General features: G+C 38.6%; 1 protein-coding gene across 1 annotated transcript in view; it reads right to left on the reverse strand.

The window, feature by feature from the left end:
- Atad5 (ATPase family AAA domain containing 5) overlaps positions 1–23,852 on the reverse strand; it is a 54,044-nt gene that overhangs the window by 4,261 nt on the left and 25,931 nt on the right. Inside the window, exons 11-19 of the mRNA XM_085695487.2 lie at positions 22,073–22,169; positions 20,089–20,168; positions 19,707–19,843; positions 18,296–18,446; positions 12,608–12,784; positions 11,910–12,046; positions 10,376–10,469; positions 8,968–9,032; positions 2,679–2,859 (exon numbers count right to left, since the gene is read on the reverse strand). Coding sequence (XP_085551613.2) covers positions 2,679–2,859; positions 8,968–9,032; positions 10,376–10,469; positions 11,910–12,046; positions 12,608–12,784; positions 18,296–18,446; positions 19,707–19,843; positions 20,089–20,168; positions 22,073–22,169 — 1,119 coding nt within the window. The remainder of the gene's footprint in view (positions 1–2,678; positions 2,860–8,967; positions 9,033–10,375; positions 10,470–11,909; positions 12,047–12,607; positions 12,785–18,295; positions 18,447–19,706; positions 19,844–20,088; positions 20,169–22,072; positions 22,170–23,852) is intronic.

A 23,852-nucleotide genomic window follows, 5' to 3' on the forward strand; every position in this document is an offset into this window, starting at 1 on the left:
TTATTTATTATTTGATGTTTACACCAGGGCTTTTATTGTTTAACTGAGGCAGGCCTCACATTTGCAATGTAGGCAAGGATAACCTTGAACTTTCTTTTGTGTGTTTGGTGGCCAGACACATTTCAGTGTCATTCCTTAGGTATCTAACCTTGAACATCTGACTCTACTGCCCAAGGGTGAGCGCCATCACATACATCTATCAGGACATTTTTCCCCATGTTTTATTTATCATATTGATTTTTAAAAAGATTTATTTGTTTGTTTGTTGTTTGTTTATACAGTATCCTGCCTGTAGACCAGAAGAGGGCACCAGATCTCATTATAGGTGGTTGTGAGCCACCATGTGGTTGCTGGGAATTGAACTCAGGACCTTTGGAAGAGCAGGCAATGCTCTTAACTGCTGAGCCATCTCTCCAGCCCCCAAGCTGGCAACTTTAACAAGCTCTCAAAAGATCAATATGAGGGGGCTGGAGAGATGACTCAGTGATTAAGAGCACTGACTGCTCTTCCAAAGGTCCTGAGTTCAATTCCCAGCAACCACATGGTGGCTCACAACCATCTGAAATGAGATCTGATGCCCTCTTCTGGCCTGCAGGCAGACACACAGACAGAATATTGTATACATAATAAATAAATAAATTTAAAGTTGCCAGCTTACACTGAATAAAAATATGGCTCAGTCTATTCTGAAAAACAATGTTTAAATTTTTAACTAATTAAAGAGAAAAGTTACAGGGAATTAATTTTTAAAATTTCATATTACTTTAAACTTTTTCTTTTCTTGTCTATTCCCCTTGGTTTTATGTGCCTATGTGCGTAGGAAATATCCCAACAGAACACTCAGGAGGCAGAGGCAGGCGGATCTCTGTGAGTTCAAGCCAACCTGGTCTACAGAGCAGGTTCCAGAAAAGCCAGGGCTGTTATACAAAGAAACCCTGCCTTGAAAAACCAAATAAATAAATAAATAAATAAATACAATACAATACAAACCAAACCAAATCAAAGGGCTAGAGAGATGGCTCAGTAGGTAAAGTGCTTGCAAGCATGAGGACCTAAGTTTCTAAGTCCAGCACACACATTAAAAAAACTCTGACAGACAAAAAATACAAATAACCCCTGCTTCAGGAATTTACACTTAAATACAATCACAGAAAAAGAATGAGCTACAGCTATCCCAGTACAAAGGTCACTAATATATTTTGTTTGCTTTGATCAAGGCACTGTCTCCTATAGTCTAGGCTGAACTCAATATAGCCAAAGATGATCTTTACCTCTTGATCCTCCTGCCTCATTTCCCAAGTGCCAGGAGTACAGAAATATGACACCACAGCTGGCACTGAATATGTTTTTAATAAGGGAAAGAAAGAAGTTGCTAAGTGGTAACTATAGTTCTGTAAGAAACTATATGTCCATAAATGTACATGCAATAGTTTGGAGTGTTTTTGAGATGGGGTCTAATGCAGTCCAGGCTACTCTAAACTTACTATGGAGACAAGGATGACCTTCAACTCTTCATCCTCTGGTCTCCATTCCCCAAGTACTGTCAGGACTAATCTCATATTGACTTCTGGAGTTACTAAGGGCTTAAGAAGAGTGATTTAGAAAAAAAAAAAAAAGTCTAAGGACTGTAGGGAGCATTTCTCTTTTCAGCTTGCTGAGAGACTGCAGAACTAGGGTCACAGACCAGTACCACAATACTGGCCTTGGAAAAGCTTTTTTCCCTCTTGTATTTTTGTGAGTTCAATCCATTTGCACTTCTTTGTTGCTTTGTTTTTTGGGAGAAGGTGTTATAAAGCCCGGCCTGTCCTTGAGTTTATTATAAAGACAAGCAAGGCCTTGAATTTGATCCTCTTGCCTCTGCCTCCAGACTGCTGAGATTACAGCTGTGAAATACCACACCTGACTGTTTACTTACACTTAATGTTTTTTTTAAAAAAATATTTACTTATTTATTAAGTATACAGTATTCTGTCTGCTTGTATTCCTGCAGGCCAGAAGAGGGCACCAGACCTCATTACAGATGGTTGTGAGCCACTATGTGGTCGCTGAGAATTGAACTCAGGACCTTTGGAAGAGCAGGCAATGCTTTTAACCACTGAGCCATCTCTCCAGCCCCACTTAATGTTTTTAAAACTTTTATTTTAAAAAGTAGATGTATTTGTAAATATTTTAAAAATCATCATAGCTAGCCACTTAATTTAAAATTTTAAAATCATTTTGATAGAGTATATATTTAAGAATGTGGTCCCAGGCTGGAGAGATGGCTCAGAGGTTAAGAGCATTGGCTGCTCTTCAAAAGGTCCTGAGTTCAATTCCCAGCGACCACATGGTGGCTCACAACCATCTGTAATGGGGTCTGGTGCCCTCTTCTGGCCTGCAGGCATATACAGACAGAATATTGTATACATAATAAATAAGTAAATAAATAAATATTTTAATAAAAGAAAAAAAAAAAAAGAATGTGGTCCCGCCGGGCGGTGGTGGCTCACGCCTTTAATCCCAGCACTCGGGAGGCAGAGGCAGGCAGACCTCTGTGAGTTCGAGGCCAGCCTGGTATACAAGAGCTAGTTCCAGGACAGGCTCCAAAGCTACAGAGAAACCCTGCCTTGGAAAAAAAAAAAGAATGTGGTCCTGTGATAGAACATTTTTTCGTGACACACTACTGACAGACTACTTACGACAATATGATAATGGCCTTTCTTCTAAAATTCCACCTCCACTTCTAATCCAAAACTGTAAGTAAAGGATACTTTTTCTGATGTCACAGGCATTTGCAGTCAACAAGGTTACAAAGTCTTTTAAGTCGGTTCTGAAATTCTCAACTAAACAGATCACTTGTAGATAGCTGGCAACGTTAAGCTAAAAATCAGAAAGCAAGATGTGGGAGATATAAAGACATGGTTAGTTACATAACTGGCAGAAATGGAGTAATAATGAATACTGATGAAGAATAGTTAAAAGCCACATTATCTTAAAACTTTTTGAGAATAAAATTTCTCTAGAAAATATAAGAGCATATACAATCAAATTAAAGGCACATATATATATATATATATATATATATATATATGTATATATTCTTGTGTTCACTGTATATAGTTCAGGACATTAACAACAAAAACTGTGTTTATGTGCTTAAGACAGAATCTTATACAAACCAGGCTGGTCTTGAACTTCTGATTCCCCTGGCTTCACTTCCCAAATGTAAAGATTACCTGCATGTTCCCATATACCTGGTTTTGTTGTTGTTTTAAGCAGGACCTTCCTACATAGTTCAGGCTGACCTCAAACTTAGGATCCTCCTTGAGTCTGCCTCTTGGATGCTGGGATTACAGGTATGTAACCACCACATTCAGCCTGGCAAGGAAACTTTTCAGAATTCTCTAACCTGAACAGAACAGGCAGTTTTATAGAGCTAGATTAAGTAATGGTACACTTGATAGGATCTTTAAAAAATTTATTCTCGGGCTGGAGAGATGGCTCAGTGGTTAAAAGCATTGCCTGCTCTTCCAAAGGTCCTGAGTTCAATTCCCAGCAACCACATGGTGGCTCACAACCATCTGAAATGAGATCTGATGCCCTCTTTTGGCCTGCAGGCAGACACACAGACAGAATATTGTACACATAATAAATAAATAAACAAACAAATAAATAAATAAATATTTTTAAAAAGAGTGCACATATTTTAAAAAAATTATTCTCACCAACCTTTCTTAAATTTTGAACCAGAGCCTCTCTACATAGCCCTGGCAGTCCTGGTATTATCTCTGTACACCAAGATTGGCCTCCAACTCACAAAGATCCACCTGCTTTGGTCTCCCAAGTTTTGGGAACAAGACAAGCCTAGTTGCTTAACATGATATTTTATAGCAATCAGAATTATAAATATTGGGACCGGAGAGATGACACACTGGTTAAGAGAACTAGATGCTCTTCCAGAGGTCCTGAGTTTAATTCCCAGCAACCACATGGTGGCTTACAACCATGTGTAATGAGATCTGGTGCCCTTTCTGGTCTGCAGGCATGCATGCAGGTAGAACACTGCATGCATGCATAATAAACAAACAAACAAACCTAAAAAATAAAAATAAGCCGGGCGGTAGTGGTACATGCCTTTAATCCCAGCACTCAGGAGGCAGAGGCTGCGGATCTCAGAGTTCGAGGCCAGCCTGGTCTACAAGAGCTAGCTCCAGGACAGGCTCCAAAGCTACAGAGAAACTCTGTCTCAAATAAATAAATAAATAAGAACCGAGCAGGAGGCGGAGGCAGGTAGATCTCTGTGTGTTCGAGGCCAGCCTGGTCTACAAGAGAGTTCCAGGACAGCCAGGGCTACACACAGAAACCATGCCTCAAAAAACAAAAACAAAACAAAAAACCACAAAATAGAGAAATTATAAATATTATAATACTAAAATATACTTTTCTAAATTTAAAATAAAAATCAGAAAACTATCAAGTTCATAGACGCATGTGTTTGCAAATACAAAACGGGGGGCAATTTAAATATCTATCTAATGTATTAGAACTTAATGGATAGCATTTTCATTTTATCAGAATTCCAGTATGGCACTTTTCTTTCTTGAGACAGAGTCTTGCTATATAGCCAGGTTGACTATGCAACCTTATTTAGTTTTATGCTGGCAATCCTTCAATGTCAGTCTCCCAAGTGCTGAGATCATAAAGCATTTCCTGCTGTGTGTGTGTGTGTGTGTGTGTGTGTGTGTGTGTGTGTGTGTGTGTTTGGATGAAACCTGTGCCACATGCAACCAGTGCAATATTCAGGAGTACCAGAAAAATACAACTTAAATCATGCATTTTTTTCTTTCCTTCCTTCCTTCCTTTTTGGTTTTTCAAGATAGATTCTGTCTGTGTGACAGCTCTAGCTGTCCTGGAACTCAGCCTGTAGACCAGGCTAGCCTCAAAATAATAGATTTGCCTGCCTCTGCCTCCCAAGTGCTGGGATTAAATGGGTGTGCTACCATTGCCTGGCATGCATTTATTCTTCATAAAAAATTCTTTTAAAATCAGATTAATAGGGAATATTTTTAATCCTACCAACAAAACAAAAACAAAAAATGAAAAAAAAAACCCTACAGCTAATTTTGTGGCCAATTGTAATAGTGATCACTTCCTGTCTATAGTCTTGTCTGTAAACAGCTATGATTGTCCACTGCCAACACCTCCACTTAGTAGCTTTGGAGCCTGTCCTGGAACTAGCTCTTGTAGATCAGGCTGGTCTCGAACACACAGAGATCCGCCTGCCTCTGCCTCCTGATTGCTGGGATTAAAGGCGTGAGCCACCACCATCCGGCTAGTTGATGATTAAAGAAAGCATCAGAAAGAAATAAAAAAGAGTCAGGTGTGGCATTCCTGTGGCATATAGCAGGAATCCCAGCCAGCAAACTAACTTTTGAGAAGCAGGAAGATCAAGAGTTCAAGGTCATCCGCAGAGTATGAAGTCAACACAGATGATACAACACATACAGCCTATGATGAGTAAAATAAAGCAGCCACAAAAAACCAAGGAAAGCCACGGCTACACACACAGACCTTATCTCAAAAACCAAACCAACAAACAAATCTGAGAAAGTGAATGCTGCCCTTTAAGAAAAATGACCATGAATCAGAAGATTCAGTATTATAAAATGTCTGTTCCAAACTTGATTATAAATTCAATAAAATTCTAAGAAAACACTAAACTGTAAAAATTGGTAATTCCTTTCTAAAATTAGCAGAGAAGTGTATAATACCTGTAACAATCAAAACAAGTTTGAGAAATAATAGTTTGAAGAGTTATAGTCCTTAACCCCAAGACTTGGTACAGTTACATACAGTAATCAAGCCAACATTTCTCACATATAGAGTAAGTGTAGTCTGAAAAACATAACAAAACCCTGTAGTAGTGGTCATTTTAAAAAAAGGTACATTTAGACGGGCAGTGGTGGCACAAGCTTTTAATCCCAGCACTTGGGAGGCAGAGGCAGGAGGATCTCTGTGAGTTTGAGGCCATCCTGGTCTACAGAGCTAGTCCAGGACAGGCTCCAGAGCTACAGAGAAACCCTGTCTCGAAAAACCAAAACCAAACCAAAGGGGGCCAATGAGATAGCAAAGTAGGCAAATATATCTGCCTCCAAACCTCCTGATGACTTGTTTGAGATTCCTAGGTCCCTTACAGCAGGTGAAGAGAAATGACTCCTGTAAGCTATCCTCTGACCCCCACATGTGAACCATGGCTACACACACAATAAATAAAAGTAACATCAAATTTTGAAAATATACTTTGAAGCCTGGCATAGTGGTGCCCACCTTTAATCCCAGCACTCAGGAGGCAAGAGTTTGAGGTCAGCCTGGTCTACACTGTGAATTCTAGGACAGCCAGGGCTACATAGACAAACCTTGTCTCAAAACAAAAAAACAAAAAAAACCCAGAAAACCCAAAAAACAACGCCCCCCCCAAAAAAAACCCAAAAAACAAAACAACAACAAAAAAGGGCCAGGTAGTGGTGGCGTATGCCTTTAATTCCAGCACTTGGGAGGCTGGGGCAGGTGGATCTCTGTGAATCTGAGGTCAGCCTGGTCTACAGGGTAAGTTCCAGAATAGCCACAGCTACACAGAGAAGCCCTGTCTCAAAAAAACAAAACAAACAAATAAGTAAATAAATAAATAAAACAAAAAGTGATACTCTGGATAAATAATGTTTGAGCAATTAGATATGTATAAGAAAACAAATCATCAAAAAAACAAAACAAAAAAAATCATCTCAAAAAATTTTGCCCTAAACAGGTTTTAGATCTAAGTAAAAAAGTTATTGTAAAAATCCATAGGCAGAATCATTATAAGCTTAAATGGATGTAGAACCACAAACCATGAAATAAAAACTAGGTAAATTTCACTTTATTAAAATTAAAAATGTTCACCTTACAATTAAAATAAAAGATAAGACACGAAATGGGAAAAATCATTTATAAGATACAAATCTAATGCAAACATACCCAGACTATTTTTAAAAAACTGCTTCAATTGAGTGAAAAACAAACAAAAAAAATACTAATTAAAGCAAGAGACAAAACATCTGAAAGCTCATTTACAGTATTTGACTGGCAGGCGTAAAGCCCACAATTCATTCTTTTGTGCCCCAACTTAACCTTTCTCAAAAATTTGAACCAATACTTCAATAAAGAAACAGATAGTAAAAGGACCCTTGACAAGATATTGAACAGTTGTGGAAGGTGGTCCATGCCTATAATGCTGGCACTGGGACGGCGGAGGCAGAAGGACTGTAGGTTCTGGGTCAGAATAGGCTACATAGTAAGACATCATCTGAAAAACCCAAGGGCTGTAGCTCCTGGTAGTATGTATGTTCAGCATGCAAAGCTCTGGTTTCAATCACCAATAGAGGAAGAATGAGAGACAAAAAAGGATGCTCGACATCCTAAAATCCTCAGTGAAAGAAACACACATCTATACATCTATTATTTCATTATTTTGAAAATGTATGTGAAAAGGCCAGGAATCCACACTCAGCTACACAGGTTGAGGACAGTATGGCCCATGAAAGACATTATTACAGGGCTAGAGAGATGGCTCAGTGGTTAAGAGCACTGCCTGCTCTTCCAGAGGTCCTGAGCTCAATTCCCAGCAACCATATGGTAGCTCACAACCATCTGTAATGAGATCTGGTGTTCTCTTCTGGTGTGCAGACATACGTGGAGGCAGAATGTTGTGTACATAAGAATGTTGTGTACATAATAAATAAATAAATAAATCTTTTAAAAAGAAGACATTATTACAAAAACAGGTCTAGTACTTAGCATGCAAGAGGCCCTGGGTTCTATCCCAGGCACAACATAACCAGATTTGTTGGCAAAGGCCTGTTCATTCTTAGCTACACAGTAAGGTCTGAGACAGCCTGGGCTATGATCCAGAGCTCATTCAGGGCCATCTCTGAGTAAGATGACTCAGGCCCCAGTTAACAAGTCTGACAGTCTGCGTTTAATCCCCAGAACCCACACAGTTTGGGAAGGTCAAGCTATCATACAATTATCATGTGACATGTGCACCCATATAAACACATATACACACAGAATAAATAAGTCTCTGGCTCCAAGTGCTGGGATTAAAAGTATGCACCACAATGCCTAGCTAAAATAAATCTTTAGGAAAAAGGTTGGGGGATAATCTAGAAAAGATGGCTCAGAAGTTAAAAACACTTATAGCAGAGGGCCAGGGGTTCAGTCTCCAGTATTATGGTGGTTCCCAACTATCTGTAACTCCAGTTCTAGGGGATCCAATATCCTCTTCAACCTCCACAGGTATCAAGGATGTATGTGGTGCCTATATTATAAATGCATACAAGCAGAACCGTAACACACATAAAAATAAATCTAAAAAAATTAAAAATACAATCATACACAAGGTTAATAGCTTCAAGTATTCACCCTGTTCTTAGGTTGCAGCACCCTCAGAACAATCCTGGAGGTCATGCTGCATGTAAGGAGCACACACCCAGGACCGTCCTTCAGAAGGAAAGTGGCAGGTTTCTGTTCAGGTGTGGAGTGTGATTACATTGGCCTCTTATGAACATCAGCACACAGAAAAGTGCAAGGTTTAACTCTAATAACATTTAATTTTAATAAAGTATTATTTAAAAATAGAATGAAGCTGGGCATGGTGGCACATGCCTTTAATCCTAGCACTGAGGCAGAGGCAGGTGAATCTCTGTGAAATCAAGGCCAGTCAGGTCTACATGGTGTGACAGTCTCAAAGGAAAAAAGCAAAAAGGAGTATTAGAATATACAGAAAACTTAAATATCTGAAAAACTTTATTTTAAAGAAAAAAGGAAAAACCACAAGTTTCCTCAAACTTAGATGCTTTAACATTTCCCTTTAAAAAGCACATTTTAAAAATATAAATCTTTTACATAATTGTGGTACATATAATCTGATCATGAAAATTCTAAACTTACCAGGGAAGGAATATTGAAATTGACTTCTTCAAAGCAGCCATCAAACACTAAACTAAATGTGGGATCTATAGAAAAATGACATAATGTTATTAAAAATAAGTGAGATCACTACATAACTTTTCCCAGTTATACTTTTTTATTACAATATCTAGCATTTCATTGGTAATTAAAGGACAGGAGGTGACTCAGTGGCTATGGTGCATTCTACTTTTGTAGCAGGCTGGAGTTTAGTTCTCAGCACCCATATCAGACAGCTCACAACTGCCTGTAACTCCAGCTCCAGGAGATCTGATACTTCAGGTCTACAGGGGCTGGGGACTGCACCTGGCTCCTCTGCAAGAGCTATAAATGCTCTTAACTACGAGCCAACTCCCCAAGTCCTAACATTTACAATTGCTAATAAGTGTTTTAATTGTTCTCTCGGTAATTAATTGTTAATTTCTTACTATGACTAGGTTACAAGTGTTCTAAGTATGTATTTATAGGGCAAAAAGTATATATACAGTTTGCACTATTTGAGATGTCAAGCATCCATGGAGGTGGTGTTCAAAGTATCCCTTAGATGAAGGGAGCCTACAGTATCATGCAAATGACAACTCCTAAAGAAACTTTCTATTTTGATCTAATGTAATTATGACCTTTAATTAAAATATCACCTGACCTATGATTATTAATTTTTTTGTTTTGTTTTTTCGAGACAGGGTTTCTCAGTATAGCTTTGGTGTCTGATTGTTTTTGCTTGTTTTGACACAGGATTTGGCTATGTAGCACTAACTGACCTGTAATTCATTATAGACATTAAGTCAGCCTCAAATTTGTGGGGATTCTCCTGCCTCTGCCTCCTGAGTACTAGGATTACAAACCACATGTTTTGAAGAGGGAAAAAAAAAAGCTTTTTTGGTTTGTTTATTTTATGTGTTTGAGTGTTTTGCCTGCATGCACGTCAGTGTCCCAAGTGAGTGCCTGGTGCCTGAAGAGGCCAGAAGAGGACATTAAATCTCCTGGAACTTGAGTTACAGACAGTAGTATGCTGCCATGTGGGTGCTGGGAATAAACCCAGGTTCTCTGCAAGAATAATAAGTGCTCTTAACCACTGAGCTATCTTTCCAATAATCCCAATTTGTTTTAAAATATCATTTATTATTATTTTATGTGTATGTTTTGTGTGTGGGTGTGTACATAAGCATTTAGAAGCAACAGGTCAACCCTGTGGAACTGGTTCTCTACTTCTACCTTTATGTGGGTTTCAGGCATCAAACTCAGATCAATAGACTTATTTGGAAAGGGCCTGCACCTGCTGAGCCATTGCCTTAGCCCGCACATGTTTTACTAAACTCATGTTTAAAGTTGGGAGCTCTCCCAGAATACTTCAACAAAACACAAGAGTACTGAAAGTATTGTTACCTACCACTTGTAGTCAGAACTACTGGCCGTTTAGTTGTCGCCATGAATGTTTTGACTGCATTCAAAAACCCAGCATCTTCATCAAAAATGACATCGACCTACAAGTCATTCATTAGAATATTAATATAGTAAGAGTAACAATATACTCGTTCAGATCAGTTATAGAGATACACAATAGACATACTATGTCAGAGTCAACATAGATTAATTTTTGAAAGGTATGAATTAAATCCATGCTGAAAATTTTATGTTTTTATGGTTTTTTGTTCGCTTGGTTCTTGGTTTTGCACGACAGGGTTTACTGTGTAGTCCTGTCTGTCCTGTATCTCACTATGTAGACCTCTGCCTCCTGAGTGCTGAGATTAAAGGTGTGCACCACCACTGACTGGTGAAAAGTTTATGTCTTATACCGTAAACAAACTTTTAAGATGGTAACATAATAAACATTAAAACTAAATAAAAGGCTGGCAGTGGTACTGCACTCCTTTAATCCCAGTCCTCGGGAGGCAGAGACAGGCAGATCTCTGTGAGTTTGAAGCCAGCCTGGTCTATAGAGTGAGTTCCAGGACAGCCAGGGCTGTTACACAGAAAACCTGTCACCCATCTCAAAAAAACATCAAACAAACAACAACAACAAAATCCCAAAGCAAAAACAAAAACCTAAATAAAACAATCGCCAGTAACTGGGTAGATGAGTCACAAGTACTTCTACAGTTGTCAAAAAAAAAAAAAAATCAATATCCTTGCAGGGTAGTGGTTGCACATGCCTTTAATCCCAGCACTTGGGAAACAGAGGCAGGAAGATCACTGTTAGTTCAAGGCCAGTCTGGTCTACAGCATGAGTTCCAGGACAGGCTCCAAAGCTACACAGAGAAACCCTGTCTCAGAAAAAACAAACAAACAAAAAATAAGTATTCTTGAATTATGTTAATCACCTTGGAATTATTCTAGACAGAGCTGGGGAGATGGCTTAGTGGTTAAGAGCATTAGCTGCTCTTTCTGAGGACCTGGGTTTGATTCCTAACACCCACATAGCAGCTCACATTTATCTGTTACTCCAGTTCCAGGGGACTCAACACCCTCCTCTGGCCTCCTAGGATTGTTCACAGACATGGTGTACAGGCATACAGAAAGGCATAACATCAACATACATAAAATAAAATAATACAAAGAAAATGTTATGAAAAATCAAAAAAAAAACAAAAAAACAAAAAAAAGGGTCTGGAAAGATGGCTCAGAAGTTAAGAGCACTGGTTATTCTTTTAGAAAGGTCCTGAGTTCAATTCCCAGCAACCACATTGTGGCTTACAACCATCTATAATGAAATCTCAAGTTCTCTTTTGGCGTGCAGGCAAAACACTGTATACATAATAAATAAATCTTTAAAATTAAAACAATTAACATTCTTTAGAAATAAAATAAATATTATTCTAAAGTTGGATTTATTATTTTACAATTCCTTATAAGAAAACACATAGTAATCTTTAAAATAAGTTCCCACTATGAGACCTCACCCATACATGCCCCTGCAAGCCTACCTCCTCAAAGAGAATGAGAGATGTTGCATTCTTCTTATTGGATTCCTCAGCTCCAAATTCTTTAACATTTGAATTATTTGCATTTGTTGATTTAGTCTGAATGATTTGCCTCTGTTCCAAAGAAGCATTTTTGATTCCTGCAAAAATACAATGTTAATATTTTAGGCAAAACTCACTTTTCTTTCTTTTTAAAAAAAAAGATTTATTTATTTATCGTGTATACAGTATTCTGCCTACATTCATGCTTGTAGGTCAGAAGAGGGCACCAGACCCCATTACAGATGGTTGTAAGCCACCATGTGGGTGCTGGGAATTGAACTCAGGACCTTTAGAGGAGCAGGCAGTGCTCTTAACCACTGAGCCATCTCTCCAGCCCCTCCCCTCTCTCTCTCTTTCTTTCTTTTGGACAGGGTTTTATTGTGTAGATCAAGCTGACCTTGAATTTATAAAGATCTACCTGCCTCTGCTTCCAAAATGCTGGAATTAAAGGTACGCACCACTACACCTGGCAAAACTCACTTTTAAAAAACACTAAATATACCCACAAACTGAACTCCCATACCAAATCTTACTCACTAGTGACGCTTCTATATTTAGGACCATTCGCATGACTGAGGCTTAATAAATAGCAGAGGACCACATGAAATACACAGTATCATGTATCAAGGTTAACTTACTTTGTTAACTTAATAATTTACCTTTATTATTTCCCATGAATACTCCTGCGTCTTCATTATTTTTCAACTTGGAGGATACTTTAAAGTAATTTGCCAAAGTTTTAGGGGGAAACGCTCGCTTTTGCCTACTTCCTTTTGGTGATGATGGAGGAAGCTTTCTTGGTGATGTAACAACTTTCCCAGGGGAGTTTAATTTTTCTATGAAAAAAAACTGCATTTAAGAACACTCTAAAATTATACTTATGGCAAGATAAAATTATCCAGTTTATTTATACTCTTACACGATAAAAAACAAAAGCAGACTTTTTTCATTCTAACATGCAAATATTCTATACAGACATTATTATTGTATTATATGTATTCTAACAGAAGGACAGAACATAGCAACAAAAGATGCTCTTTTCCAAAGACATAAACTTTTCTCTGATTGACTGTTTGAAAGTTTTTCTATGGTACTCAGATAGGACCCAAGCTTTTGAGCCTCTGTAGGGTGTGAAGGAAGCCCTGAGTAAGTGGAGTCCTGAATAAATGTGTATTGTAGACATGGTCATAGACATGTCAAGGATCCCAGAGACTCAGACCTATGGAAAAATGGCATCCATCCCCCAGGCTCAGAGTGATGCTGTGCAAAGCCTTCTTCTTATCCATGTGTAGATGTTGATAGTATGTGCAGAAAACATCCATCATAGCTTCTCCCTCCCCATGTTTACAGCCTGACAATGAGCTAAACCTGCCTCCTTGTTTAGCTGTATCTGATAGCCCCATCTCCTTTTGTAGCTGTATCAATAACCCTGCCTCTGTTCAACTCCATTTAATAAACACACTGAGCACCGGGTGGTGGCAGCGCACGCCTTTCATCCTGCACTCAGGAGGCAGAGGCAGTTGGATCTTTGTGAGTTCAAGACCAGCCTGGTCTACAAGAGCTAGTTCCAGGACAGGCTCCAAAGCTACAGAGAAACCCAGTCTTGAAAAACCAAAAACAAACAAACAAACAAACAAAACACACACACTGAGCTTATGAGGTGTTAGGGTTTCTCCATCAAAGAGCTCAGTTCACCCAATCCCAGCTTGTCTGTGTGTCTGTGTTTGGTGTAGGAGGTCCTTCTGTCTATGTGTTGCTTTAATTAGTTGAATAAAGAAACTGCCTTGGCCTTTTGATAGGGCTGAACTTAGGTAGGAGGAGTAAGACAGAACTGAATGCTGGGAAGAAGGGCAGAGTGGCAGACGCCATGAAGCTCCTGCCTGAGACTGACACAGGTTAGAATCTTTCCAGGTAAGCCGCAACCTTGTGCTGTTATACAAATTGATAGAAATGGGTTGAATTAAAATGTAAGAGTTGGCCAATGGGAAATTAGAGCTAATGGGCCAGGCAGTAATTTAATTAATACAATTTCTGTGTGATTATTTTGGGTGTAAGCTAGCCAGGCACCGGGATGAAACAAAAGGACCTCCTACAACATGTGTGTTTAGCTTTTCTTCATTCCCTCACCACTTCCCCCAGGTTCATCCCTAGTTCCATGCTGACCACTGCAATCCTCTTTACTTCTGTCCTCTGAGTGCAGCGATTAAAGGTATGAACTAATAAACACCTAACATAAATACATGATTTGGAAACAATGTTCATGGTTCCTCCAGTTTTTGATGCTATAGCTACTTGAAATCAGAAGATACTGGAGGGGAAACTGGTAATGGCACACACTGGCCTCTACACTACATTAGCATTACAAGCAAGTAGTGCGTATTTCCCAAGATGTTATGAAGAATGGATACTAAGCCAAAACCTAAAGAGGTGATTTCTACTCTACAGAAACATCAAATCTTTTCCTCCAGAACTTCTGTCATTGTCTTAGTCCTTACATGTCTTAATTATATGGTAAAGCCCTATCTTCCTCAGTTACCACCCTGTTTACAAAATTCCATAACTAAGCCCTGTTTATTTTTGTTCCCTCTGTATCCATGAAACTTATCCTACCACTTGTATATAAAAAAGTTATTAACACTACATTTTTATTAAAAACAGGACATTCTGGGGCTGAAAGAAGGCTCAGCAATTAAGAGCACTTGCTGCATTTCCAAAGGACCTGGGTTAAATTCCCAGCACCCATATAATGGCTTACAACTATCTAGAACGCCAATTCCAAGGAATCCAATGCCTTCTTCTGGTCTCTGTGGGAACCAGGCACATACACACAGGTAAAATACACATATAAAATAAAATAAAATAAAATAAAATAAATAGGTAGGACATTTTAATTACATAGTTAAGAGATGTAAAATCTTTTTTTTTTTTCGAGACAGGGTTTCTCTATAGCTTTGGTGCCTTTCCTGGAACTAGTTCTTGTAGACCAGGCTGGCCTCGAACTCACAAAGATCCACTTGCTTCTGCCTACTGAGTGCAGGGATTAAAGGCGTGCGCCACCACGGCCCGGCCGCAGCTAGTACTCTTAACTCTTTGTTTTTATGAGACAGTTTCTCAGTCTGCAACCAACAGCATCTTTGAGCTCATAGCAGTTCTCCAGCTCAGTCTCTTAGATGCTCATATTCCAGGTATGAGCCACCATGCCTGCCATGATATGCTGTCTTGAATTTCAAAATACTCAAATTGAAATTAAAAAAATAATTTCCAAAACTTTTTCAACAGAAGAATCACCTCCAGCCAATTCTGAGTATAGGGCAACTTAGCACACAGAAAGCAAGGAAATACAGTGATTCCTGAGGCCGCATCAGAAGGACACAGAGCAACTGAAATAGTTCCTTGCCAGTCAAAGAGGGGAGTATATAAAAACACCAGAAGAAAAAAGAAGATGTGGCCAGGCTCCAAAGCTACAGAGAAACCGTGTCTCAAAAAAACAAAGAAACAAAAAAAAGAAAAAAAGAAAAAAAAGAAAAAAGGTGTGATTCTGGTCTTAGCAAGATAAAAGATAAGAGGATTTGAGACTGAATTACTTCTCCATCAAAAACAATAGCAACAAAAAATAGACACACTCTGTAAAAGATTTTTCATGTTTTTGACTACTATTCATCAAAGGACAGTGATCCCTGAGGGGAGAAGACACAAAGAATTAAACATGAAGACTGCCTGGCTTATTACTTTGAGAGAATTCCCAAGCAACAGTGGGGAAGAAAAACCCAGTTCAAATTTTCCTAACTCAAGGAGACAACAGCAGGAGATAAGGAAATCTAGGCAAACAGAGCCCAGAGGAGAGAATACACAGATTTAGAGAGCTGAGCAGAGTGCTCTGAGATCTGCCAAGTGTAAAATCAAGTACACGTAAAGGAAGGGCCATGGGAAACAAATTCTGAGACACACAGAAATTTAGGAACAGGGCTGGAGAAAGATGGCTCAGCGGTTAAGAGCACACTGGCTATTCTTCCAGAGGTTCCAAGTTAAATTCCCAGCAACCACTTGGTGGCTCACAACCATCTGTAATGAGGTCTGGAATACATGCAGGCAGAACCCTGTATACATAATAAATAAATCTTTTTTTTTTAAAAAAAAAAGAAATTTAGGAACAGAAAATTCATCCTTTTCTTATTTCTTTTGTTTTATTTTTGTTTTAGAGATAAGGTTTCAGTATCTAGACCTGAATAGCCTCGAAGTCACTATGTAAACCAAGTTGGCCTCAAATTCACAGTTATCCATCTGTGAATTTTATTTTATGTGTTTTAATTCCCAAGTGTTGGAATTAAAAGCATGTGCCACCATGTTTGGCTGAATTCATTCTTTTCACTAGACAGAACAACAAACATAATCACTGGTGAGAGATTATTAGCAAGGATGCTACTCAGAAGCAGTATCAAGTAGAGGAGCAGAATCAGTTCAGGTCTAAATGCTGCTATGATATTGCCTAATACAATTTAGCGAACCTGAAATGAACAAACTCAGAACAAAGGTCAAGGACAGTTACAGCAGACAGAAGTATCCAGAGTCAAGCCAGGTAGTAGTGGCGCATGTCTTTAATACCAGCACTCGGGAGGTAGAGGAAGGTGGATCTATGTGAGTTCGAGGCCAGCCTAGTCTATAAGAGGTAGTTCCAGGACAGGCTCCAAAAAAACTACAGAGAAACCCTGTCTCGAAAAAACAAAACAAAACCAAAAAAAAAGAAAGAGGAAAAAAAAGAAAAAGAAAGAACGAAAAGAAATATTCATATTTAACAAGATATAAACTGTAAAAAGTCTGACAGGCAATTGAAAGTATCAGGCTGCCAGGTTGAGGTGGCATATACCTTTAATCCCAGCACTCGGGAGGCAGAGGCAGGCGGATCACTGTGAGTTTGAGGCCAGCCTGGTCTACAAGAGCTAGTTCCAGGACAGCTAGGGCTGTCACACAGAGAAATCCTATCTCAAAAACAAATTTAAAAAAAAAAAAAAAAAAAAAAGATGTATCAGAGATCACTCAGTGGTAATGAGCACTTACTGCTTTTATAGAAGACCCAGGTTCAGTTCCCAACATCCATATCAGGCAACTCAGAGCTGCCTGTAACTGTAAAGTTCTGAGGATCAAATCCCTTTTGGCCTCTGCAGACACTGCATGTGCATGGTGTGCAAAAACTAATGCAGACACACATATATACACTAAATAAAATATATATATATATATATATATCTTAATAAAATAAAATATATCTTAATATAAATATATATATATATATATTAAAGAAAATATATCTTAAAGAAAGATAAAAATATATCTTAAAGAAAGCATCAGGCAATCGGGCATCAAAAGAAGCAGAAGAATATAATCCATAAGTAAGACAGGAAAAGCTGAAAACTAACTCAGAAAATATACAGATGACGGAAATATGGACAAGAACATTGAGACAGCTATAATCACATGATCAAATATTTACAGGAAAATAGGGCATAACTGGAAACACAGAAGGATGAAAAAGAGACCCACATGAAACTTCTGGAAATGAAAACTATGCTGATGGCATTGAAAGTATCTTGCATTGAAAGTATACTGCAGGGGGAAGTGGAAGGGTGTTGGGAAGAGGGGCGTAAATGGAAACTTTTATAATTTAATAAAATTACTTATAAAAAAAAAGAAAGTATACTGCAGAACACATCCACAAACTGGAATGCATGCAATAACTATTCAAATTGAAATGCAAAGAGGTAACAACTGAGAAATAAATGAATCATCAGTAAGCAGCGAGACATCTTCCATTAGACAAAGATAATCAATGGCTGTACAGTAACATTAAAGATACGACAGAGAGCCTTATCATGTGTGAGCCAGAATAAAAAAAAATACTTGGGGGACTGGAGAGATGGCTCAGAGGTTAAGAGTATTGCCTGCTCTTCCAAAGGTCCTGAGTTCAATTCTCAGCAACCACATGGTGGCTCACAACCATCTGTAATGGGGTCTGGTGCCCTCTTCTGGCCTGCAGGCATACACACAGACAGAATATTGTATACATAATAAATAAATGTTTAAAAAAAAAAAGAAAATACTTGAATTCACTCATCAATTACGAGTCATGGGACAGGTCTTCTTTCATGATGTCATAGAACAAGCCTCCCTATTCCTGTATTTCAGTCATACCATAGAAACAAATCTATTATAGTCCGTAACCAGCAGCTTATAAGAAATGTGGGGAAGGAGACTATGGTGACTGATACCATGAGAATACACTTAGAAGTCAAATCCATAGTGTGACAGGGACGCAGTTCTTCAGCACAAAATGACAGGAATATGTTACTTACTTGGTGACTTGCCAATGTTGTAGTTATTAAAGAAGCAGGGCTTTTGGGAGTTTACACCTTGTTTATCTACTTGATGGGACTGGGTAGCTTCCTTCAGCTGAGACAGGATTTGTCTACCACTTCTCTGGGAAGAGGCATTTACTTCAAATATCTAAAAAAAGAATATGTATTTTTAAAAGGCAAATCTTTTCTTTATTTCCCTTCTTCTTTTCAAGACAGGGTCTCACACAGTAGCCTAGGTTGGGCTCAAATGCAAAATACAAAGCACTTCTGCCTCAGCCCTGGTTTCCTGAGTGTTAGGATTAAAAGTGTGAACCATCACACCTGCTTCCTCCTCTGCAGCTGGCTGTCCTAGTGGGAGTGTGTGAACATGGAGGCCAGAGGATGACCTTGGGTGTCCTCAATCTTTACCCACCTTGTTTTTTAAGAAACAAGGGTCTTTTGATCCCTGGTGATGGAGCACACTTGTAATCCTAGCACTGAAGAAGGCAGAAGCAGGCGGATCTCTGAGTTCTGAGTCAGCCTTGTCTACACAGAAATCCTGTCTCAAACAAAACAAAACAACAAAAGAAGGGAGGGAGGGAGGGAGGGAGGGAAAAAAGGGGCTTTTGGTGAACCTGATATTCATGACTAGTGAGGCCAGCTGATATGCTCCATAGATCTGGCTGACTGTCCCTCCCCAGTCCTGGGACAACAGCTGTGCACTGCTCAGCAGCTCTGTCACAGGTGCTGGGGATATGAACTTAGTCCTCAAGCACTTTTTTCGACTATCGTTCCATCACCTTTTTCTCCTTTTTTTTTTAAAATATCATTTATATATTTATTTATTTATTTATTTATTATGTATACAATATTCAGTGTGTGCCGTTCCATCACCTTTTTCTCCTTTTTTTTTAAAAATATCATTTATTTATTTATTTATTTATTTATTTATTTATTTATTTATTATGTATACAATATTCAGTGTGTGCCTGAAGACCAGAAGAGGACACCAGACCTCACTACAGATGGTTGTGAGCCACCATGTGGTTGCCGGGAATTGAACTCAGGACCCTTGGAAGAGCAGGCAATGCTCTTAACCGCTGAGCCATCTCTCCAGCCCCTTTTCTCCTTTTTGAAACAGGGCATTAGCCAGGTAGTGGTGGCACATGCCTTTAAACCCAGAGGCAGGAGGATTTCTGTGAGTTCAAAGCCAGTCTGGTCTACAAAGCGAGTTCCAAGACAGCCAGGACTATGTCATAGAGAAACCCCATCTAGAAAAACCAAAAAATAAAATAAAATAAAGAAACAGGGCTTCATTAACACAGGCTGGTTTTGGATTTCTGCTTCACCAGTTTAATGCTAGAACTACAAGAACACTGGCAAGTTTATTTTTCTGTTCTTATTTGAATATTCATTGTAGCTGACTGACCTTAAATCCAAGCTCCTGGGCACAAGCATACACAGCAGCAGTTTTTCCCACTCCTGTTGGCCCTGTTATCAGAACAGTGTTGCAAAGATGACACTCTTCATCATCTGAACTGCCTTTAAAGTCTGTATCTGACGAATCTGGAAAATTATTCAAATACAAATAAAATGATTAATTGCTTGGGTAGCTCTTATTCCTCATGAAACACAGCAATGATTTAAATCCCACAGATTTCCTGCCAATAAATACTATAAAATGAATTCTCAAAGAGTAAAAAAAAAATCAAATATGAAATATACGGATTCTTAATTTATGTAAATTTTAGCCAATCTAACTCTAAAAATGTCCAATGAATAAAAAAACAAAAAACTATAATTCAAAGTACCTTCCTGTTTTTCATCTCTTTTTCCTTTCAGATTTTGTCTGTCTTCCAGTTCAGCTCTTCGTTTCCAGTCCTTTAACCAACTGTCATAAAAGAAATGAGTTAAAGCAAATAATTTAAACTGCTTGGCAGTGGTGGCATATTTATTTAATCCCAGCACTCAGGAGACAGAGGCTGTGAGTTTGAGGCTAGCCTATCCTACAAAGCAAGTTCTAGGACAGCTAGAGCTGACACAGAGAAACCCTGTCTTGAAAAACAAACAAAAATTTAAAAACAAAAACAAACAAAAAAACAAAAAACAAAAAACTCAGGCTGTCAGGCACCTTCACCCACTGAGCCATCCTGGTGATCCCTACAGGTTTATTTTTCTGAGACAGGCTCTGGCTTTGTTATTGACCTTGAACTCAAAATAATTCTCTTTCCTTAGCCTCCAATGTACTAGGATTACAGAAGTACACCCAATGATGCCAGGCTCTGGAAAGGCAGTTTTGTTTTGGAGACATTATATAGCTCTGGCTATCCTGGAACTCACTGTGTAGACCAGACTATCCTTGCATTTACAGGAGATCCACCTGCCTCCCAATTGTTGGGATTAAAAACGCACACCACTATGCCCAGCTTTTGGAAAGGTAATTTTGTTGTAATGAGTAGCAGCAGGGCACTTTCCCACCGCCTAGCTCCCGACCAGCTAGTTTACACCTGAAATAATTACACGGAAACTGTATTCATTTAAACACTGCCTGGACTATTATTTCTAGCCTCATATCAGCTAACTCTCACATATTGATTAACCCATTTCTAATAATCTGTATGTCACCACGAGCTCGTGGCTTACAGGGATGAGTCTAACCTACGTCCGTCTAGGAGAGGAGAGTCATGGCGTCTGTCTGACTCTGCTTTCTTTCTCCCAGAATTCTGTTCTGTCTACTCCACCCACCTAAGGGCTGGCCTATCAAAAGGCCAAGGTAGCTTCTTTATTTAATCAATGAAAGTAACACACAGACAGAAGACCCTCCTACTCCATAATTTGAAATCCTAAGAATGACCACTAAAGACCCACTATAATGAACCTTACAAAGCCAGTCAATTTTAGCTTTGGAATTGCAGACCTGAATTAATAGTAACACAACCCGGCTGGTTTGAAAGCAAGAATTGCCAGGTAATGGTGGCACACGCCTTTATTCCCAGTACTAGTGAGGCAGAAGCAGATGGATCTCTGTGAGCTAGAAGCCAGCCTGGTCTACAGAGCTAGTTCTAGGACAGCCAAGGATACACAGAGAAACCATGTCTCAAAAAACAAACAAAAATGTATAATTTAATATGTGCATATGATTTTTTTTTTTTAAATAAGAGAGATGGATCTCTGTGAGCTGGAGGCCAGCCTGGTCTACAGAGCTAGTTCTAGGACAGCCAAGGCTATACAAAGAAAAAAACAAAAACAAAAACAAAATGTATAATTGTCTCAAAAAACAAACAAAAATGTATAATTTAATATGTACACAAGATTTTTTTAAAAATAAGAGTATCAGGTAGTCCAAGTAACTTAAAACTTGCTATGTAGTTCAAACTGGCATTTAATGAGCCTCTTGCATCTATCTCTAGACTGCTGGGATTACAGGTGTCAAAACCATGACCAGTAAATATAAATTTGTCTGAAAAGTTTAATGCGATAGCTTCAATAGTGGTATAGAAATAAAAAGAAGAACTTTTTTTTTTTTTTTTGAAACAGGGTTTTTCAAAACAACCTTAGCTGTCCTGGAACACAATCTATAGACAGACTGGCCTTGAACTCATAGAGATCTACCTGCCTCTGCTTCCCTAGTGCTGCGCCTAGTGCACCATCAAGCCCAAAAGAGAAACTTTTTACTTGAAATTATTTTTAAAAAAAGACTTTTCCATATAATTACTTTGTAGTTTTCAAATTTTAGTCTAAATACCAAAACTATATCAAAAACTATTTCTTAATTCCTTTACAAATTTTACCAACCTATATAACTTTTTAATAGCTAACTCATTGCCTATGAGTTCATTCGAAGTCTGAGGCTGGTACTTTTCTGTCCAAAGCATGTCTTCAGTTCCAGAATCTAAAGCAAGAATAAGCATACATAGGCATTATTCATTCTTTGACATAAGAAAACATTCTTAGACATTTACCTTATTATAAATGTAATAAAAACATCTATAGAAATAACTTTATTAATAAATTCAAAAATGAATTTTTTAAACATTACATTTAAAAATTGTCATATCAAACTCAATCACCTTTAAAAAAACAAAACACATGCACACACAAAATAACCAACTGCACACCTTTAATCTCAGCAATCGTGAGGCAGAGGCATGTAGATCTCCAAATATGAGACTAATCTTGTCTACATAGTGAATTCCAGGCCAGCCCATGCTACAAAATGAGATCCTGTCTCAAATAAATAAATTACAAAACAATTAAAAACAGAGTAATGTATGTGCATCACAACCTTTAAAAACTACATTTTAAGTTACCATATTTGATCATATGAACAATTAAGAATAGAGTGTAGTACAGAAACCAGTAAGCTAGCTAAAGAACAAAAGCAGTCTCTGATCTATGAAGTCAATCTGAATAAAGAGACAAAGACTACACTTCTAACATAGATGATTCCCAAGATGGCAATTCTCACCAAACTAATATGCCAACCAATGAAAACTTAAAATCTCAATGGGATTTATAAAGGTGAGAAAATTTATAGGATACTTAAAAAACTTAGTTCATAAAAATATCCCTCATGGTAGGTGAGGGGGCTGGAAAGATGGCTCTCTGGACCCTAAGAACACTGGCTGCTCTTCCAGAGGACCCAAGGTTCTTCTCACATCCACATGATGGCTCACAACTGTCTAACTCCAGTTCTGGGAGATCCAATGCCCTCTTCCGGCGTTTGCAAGCACCATCTACAAATGTGGTATACAGATAGACATGTAGGAAAAACACCCATGCACATAAAATAAAATAAGAATTTTGCCGGGCAGTGGTGGTACATGCCTTTAATCCTAGCACTCGGGAGGCAGAGGCAGGCAGATCTCTGTGAGTTTGAGGTCAGCCTGGCCTACAAGAACTAGTTCCAGGACAGGCTCCAAAAGCTACAGAGAAACCCTGCCTCCCAAAGCTACAGAGAAACCCCCACCCCCAGAAAAATAATAAGAATTTCTTTTAATAAAATGGTAGGTGACATGCCATATCAAATATTAAAACATTCCATAAATTGTATATAAAATAAATGAATTAAATCAACACAATAGAATCTAGTGTGGTAGTATATGTCTTTAATCCCACCACTCAGAAGGCAGAGGCAAAAGGATCTATGAATTTGAGGTCAGCTTGCTTTCAGAGTGAGCTCCAGGACAGCCAGTACAGAGAGAAACCCTGTCTCAATAAACAAAAAGCCGGGTGGTGACTTTTAATCTCAGCACTTGGGAGGCAGAGGCAGGTGGATCTCCAAGAATTCGAGGCCAGCCTGGTCCACAGAGCAAGTTCCAGGACTGGCTCCATAGCTACTGAGAAACCCTTTCTCAGAACAAAACAAAACAAAACAAAACAAAAAACACCACCAAAAAAAAAAAAAAAAAAAAAAAAACGGGTGGTGGTGGCGCACGCCTTTTAATCCAAGCACTCATAGAGAGGCAGAGACAGGTGGATATCCGTGAGTTCGAGGCCAAGCCTGGTCTACATAGTGAGTTCCAGGACAGCCAAGGTTACACAGAGAAATCCTGTTTCGAAAATCAAAAACAAA

This window comes from Myodes glareolus, chromosome 9 (genome assembly GCF_982192425.1).
Source record: "Myodes glareolus chromosome 9, mMyoGla1.1, whole genome shotgun sequence".
Classification (NCBI taxonomy): Eukaryota; Metazoa; Chordata; class Mammalia; order Rodentia; family Cricetidae; genus Myodes; species Myodes glareolus.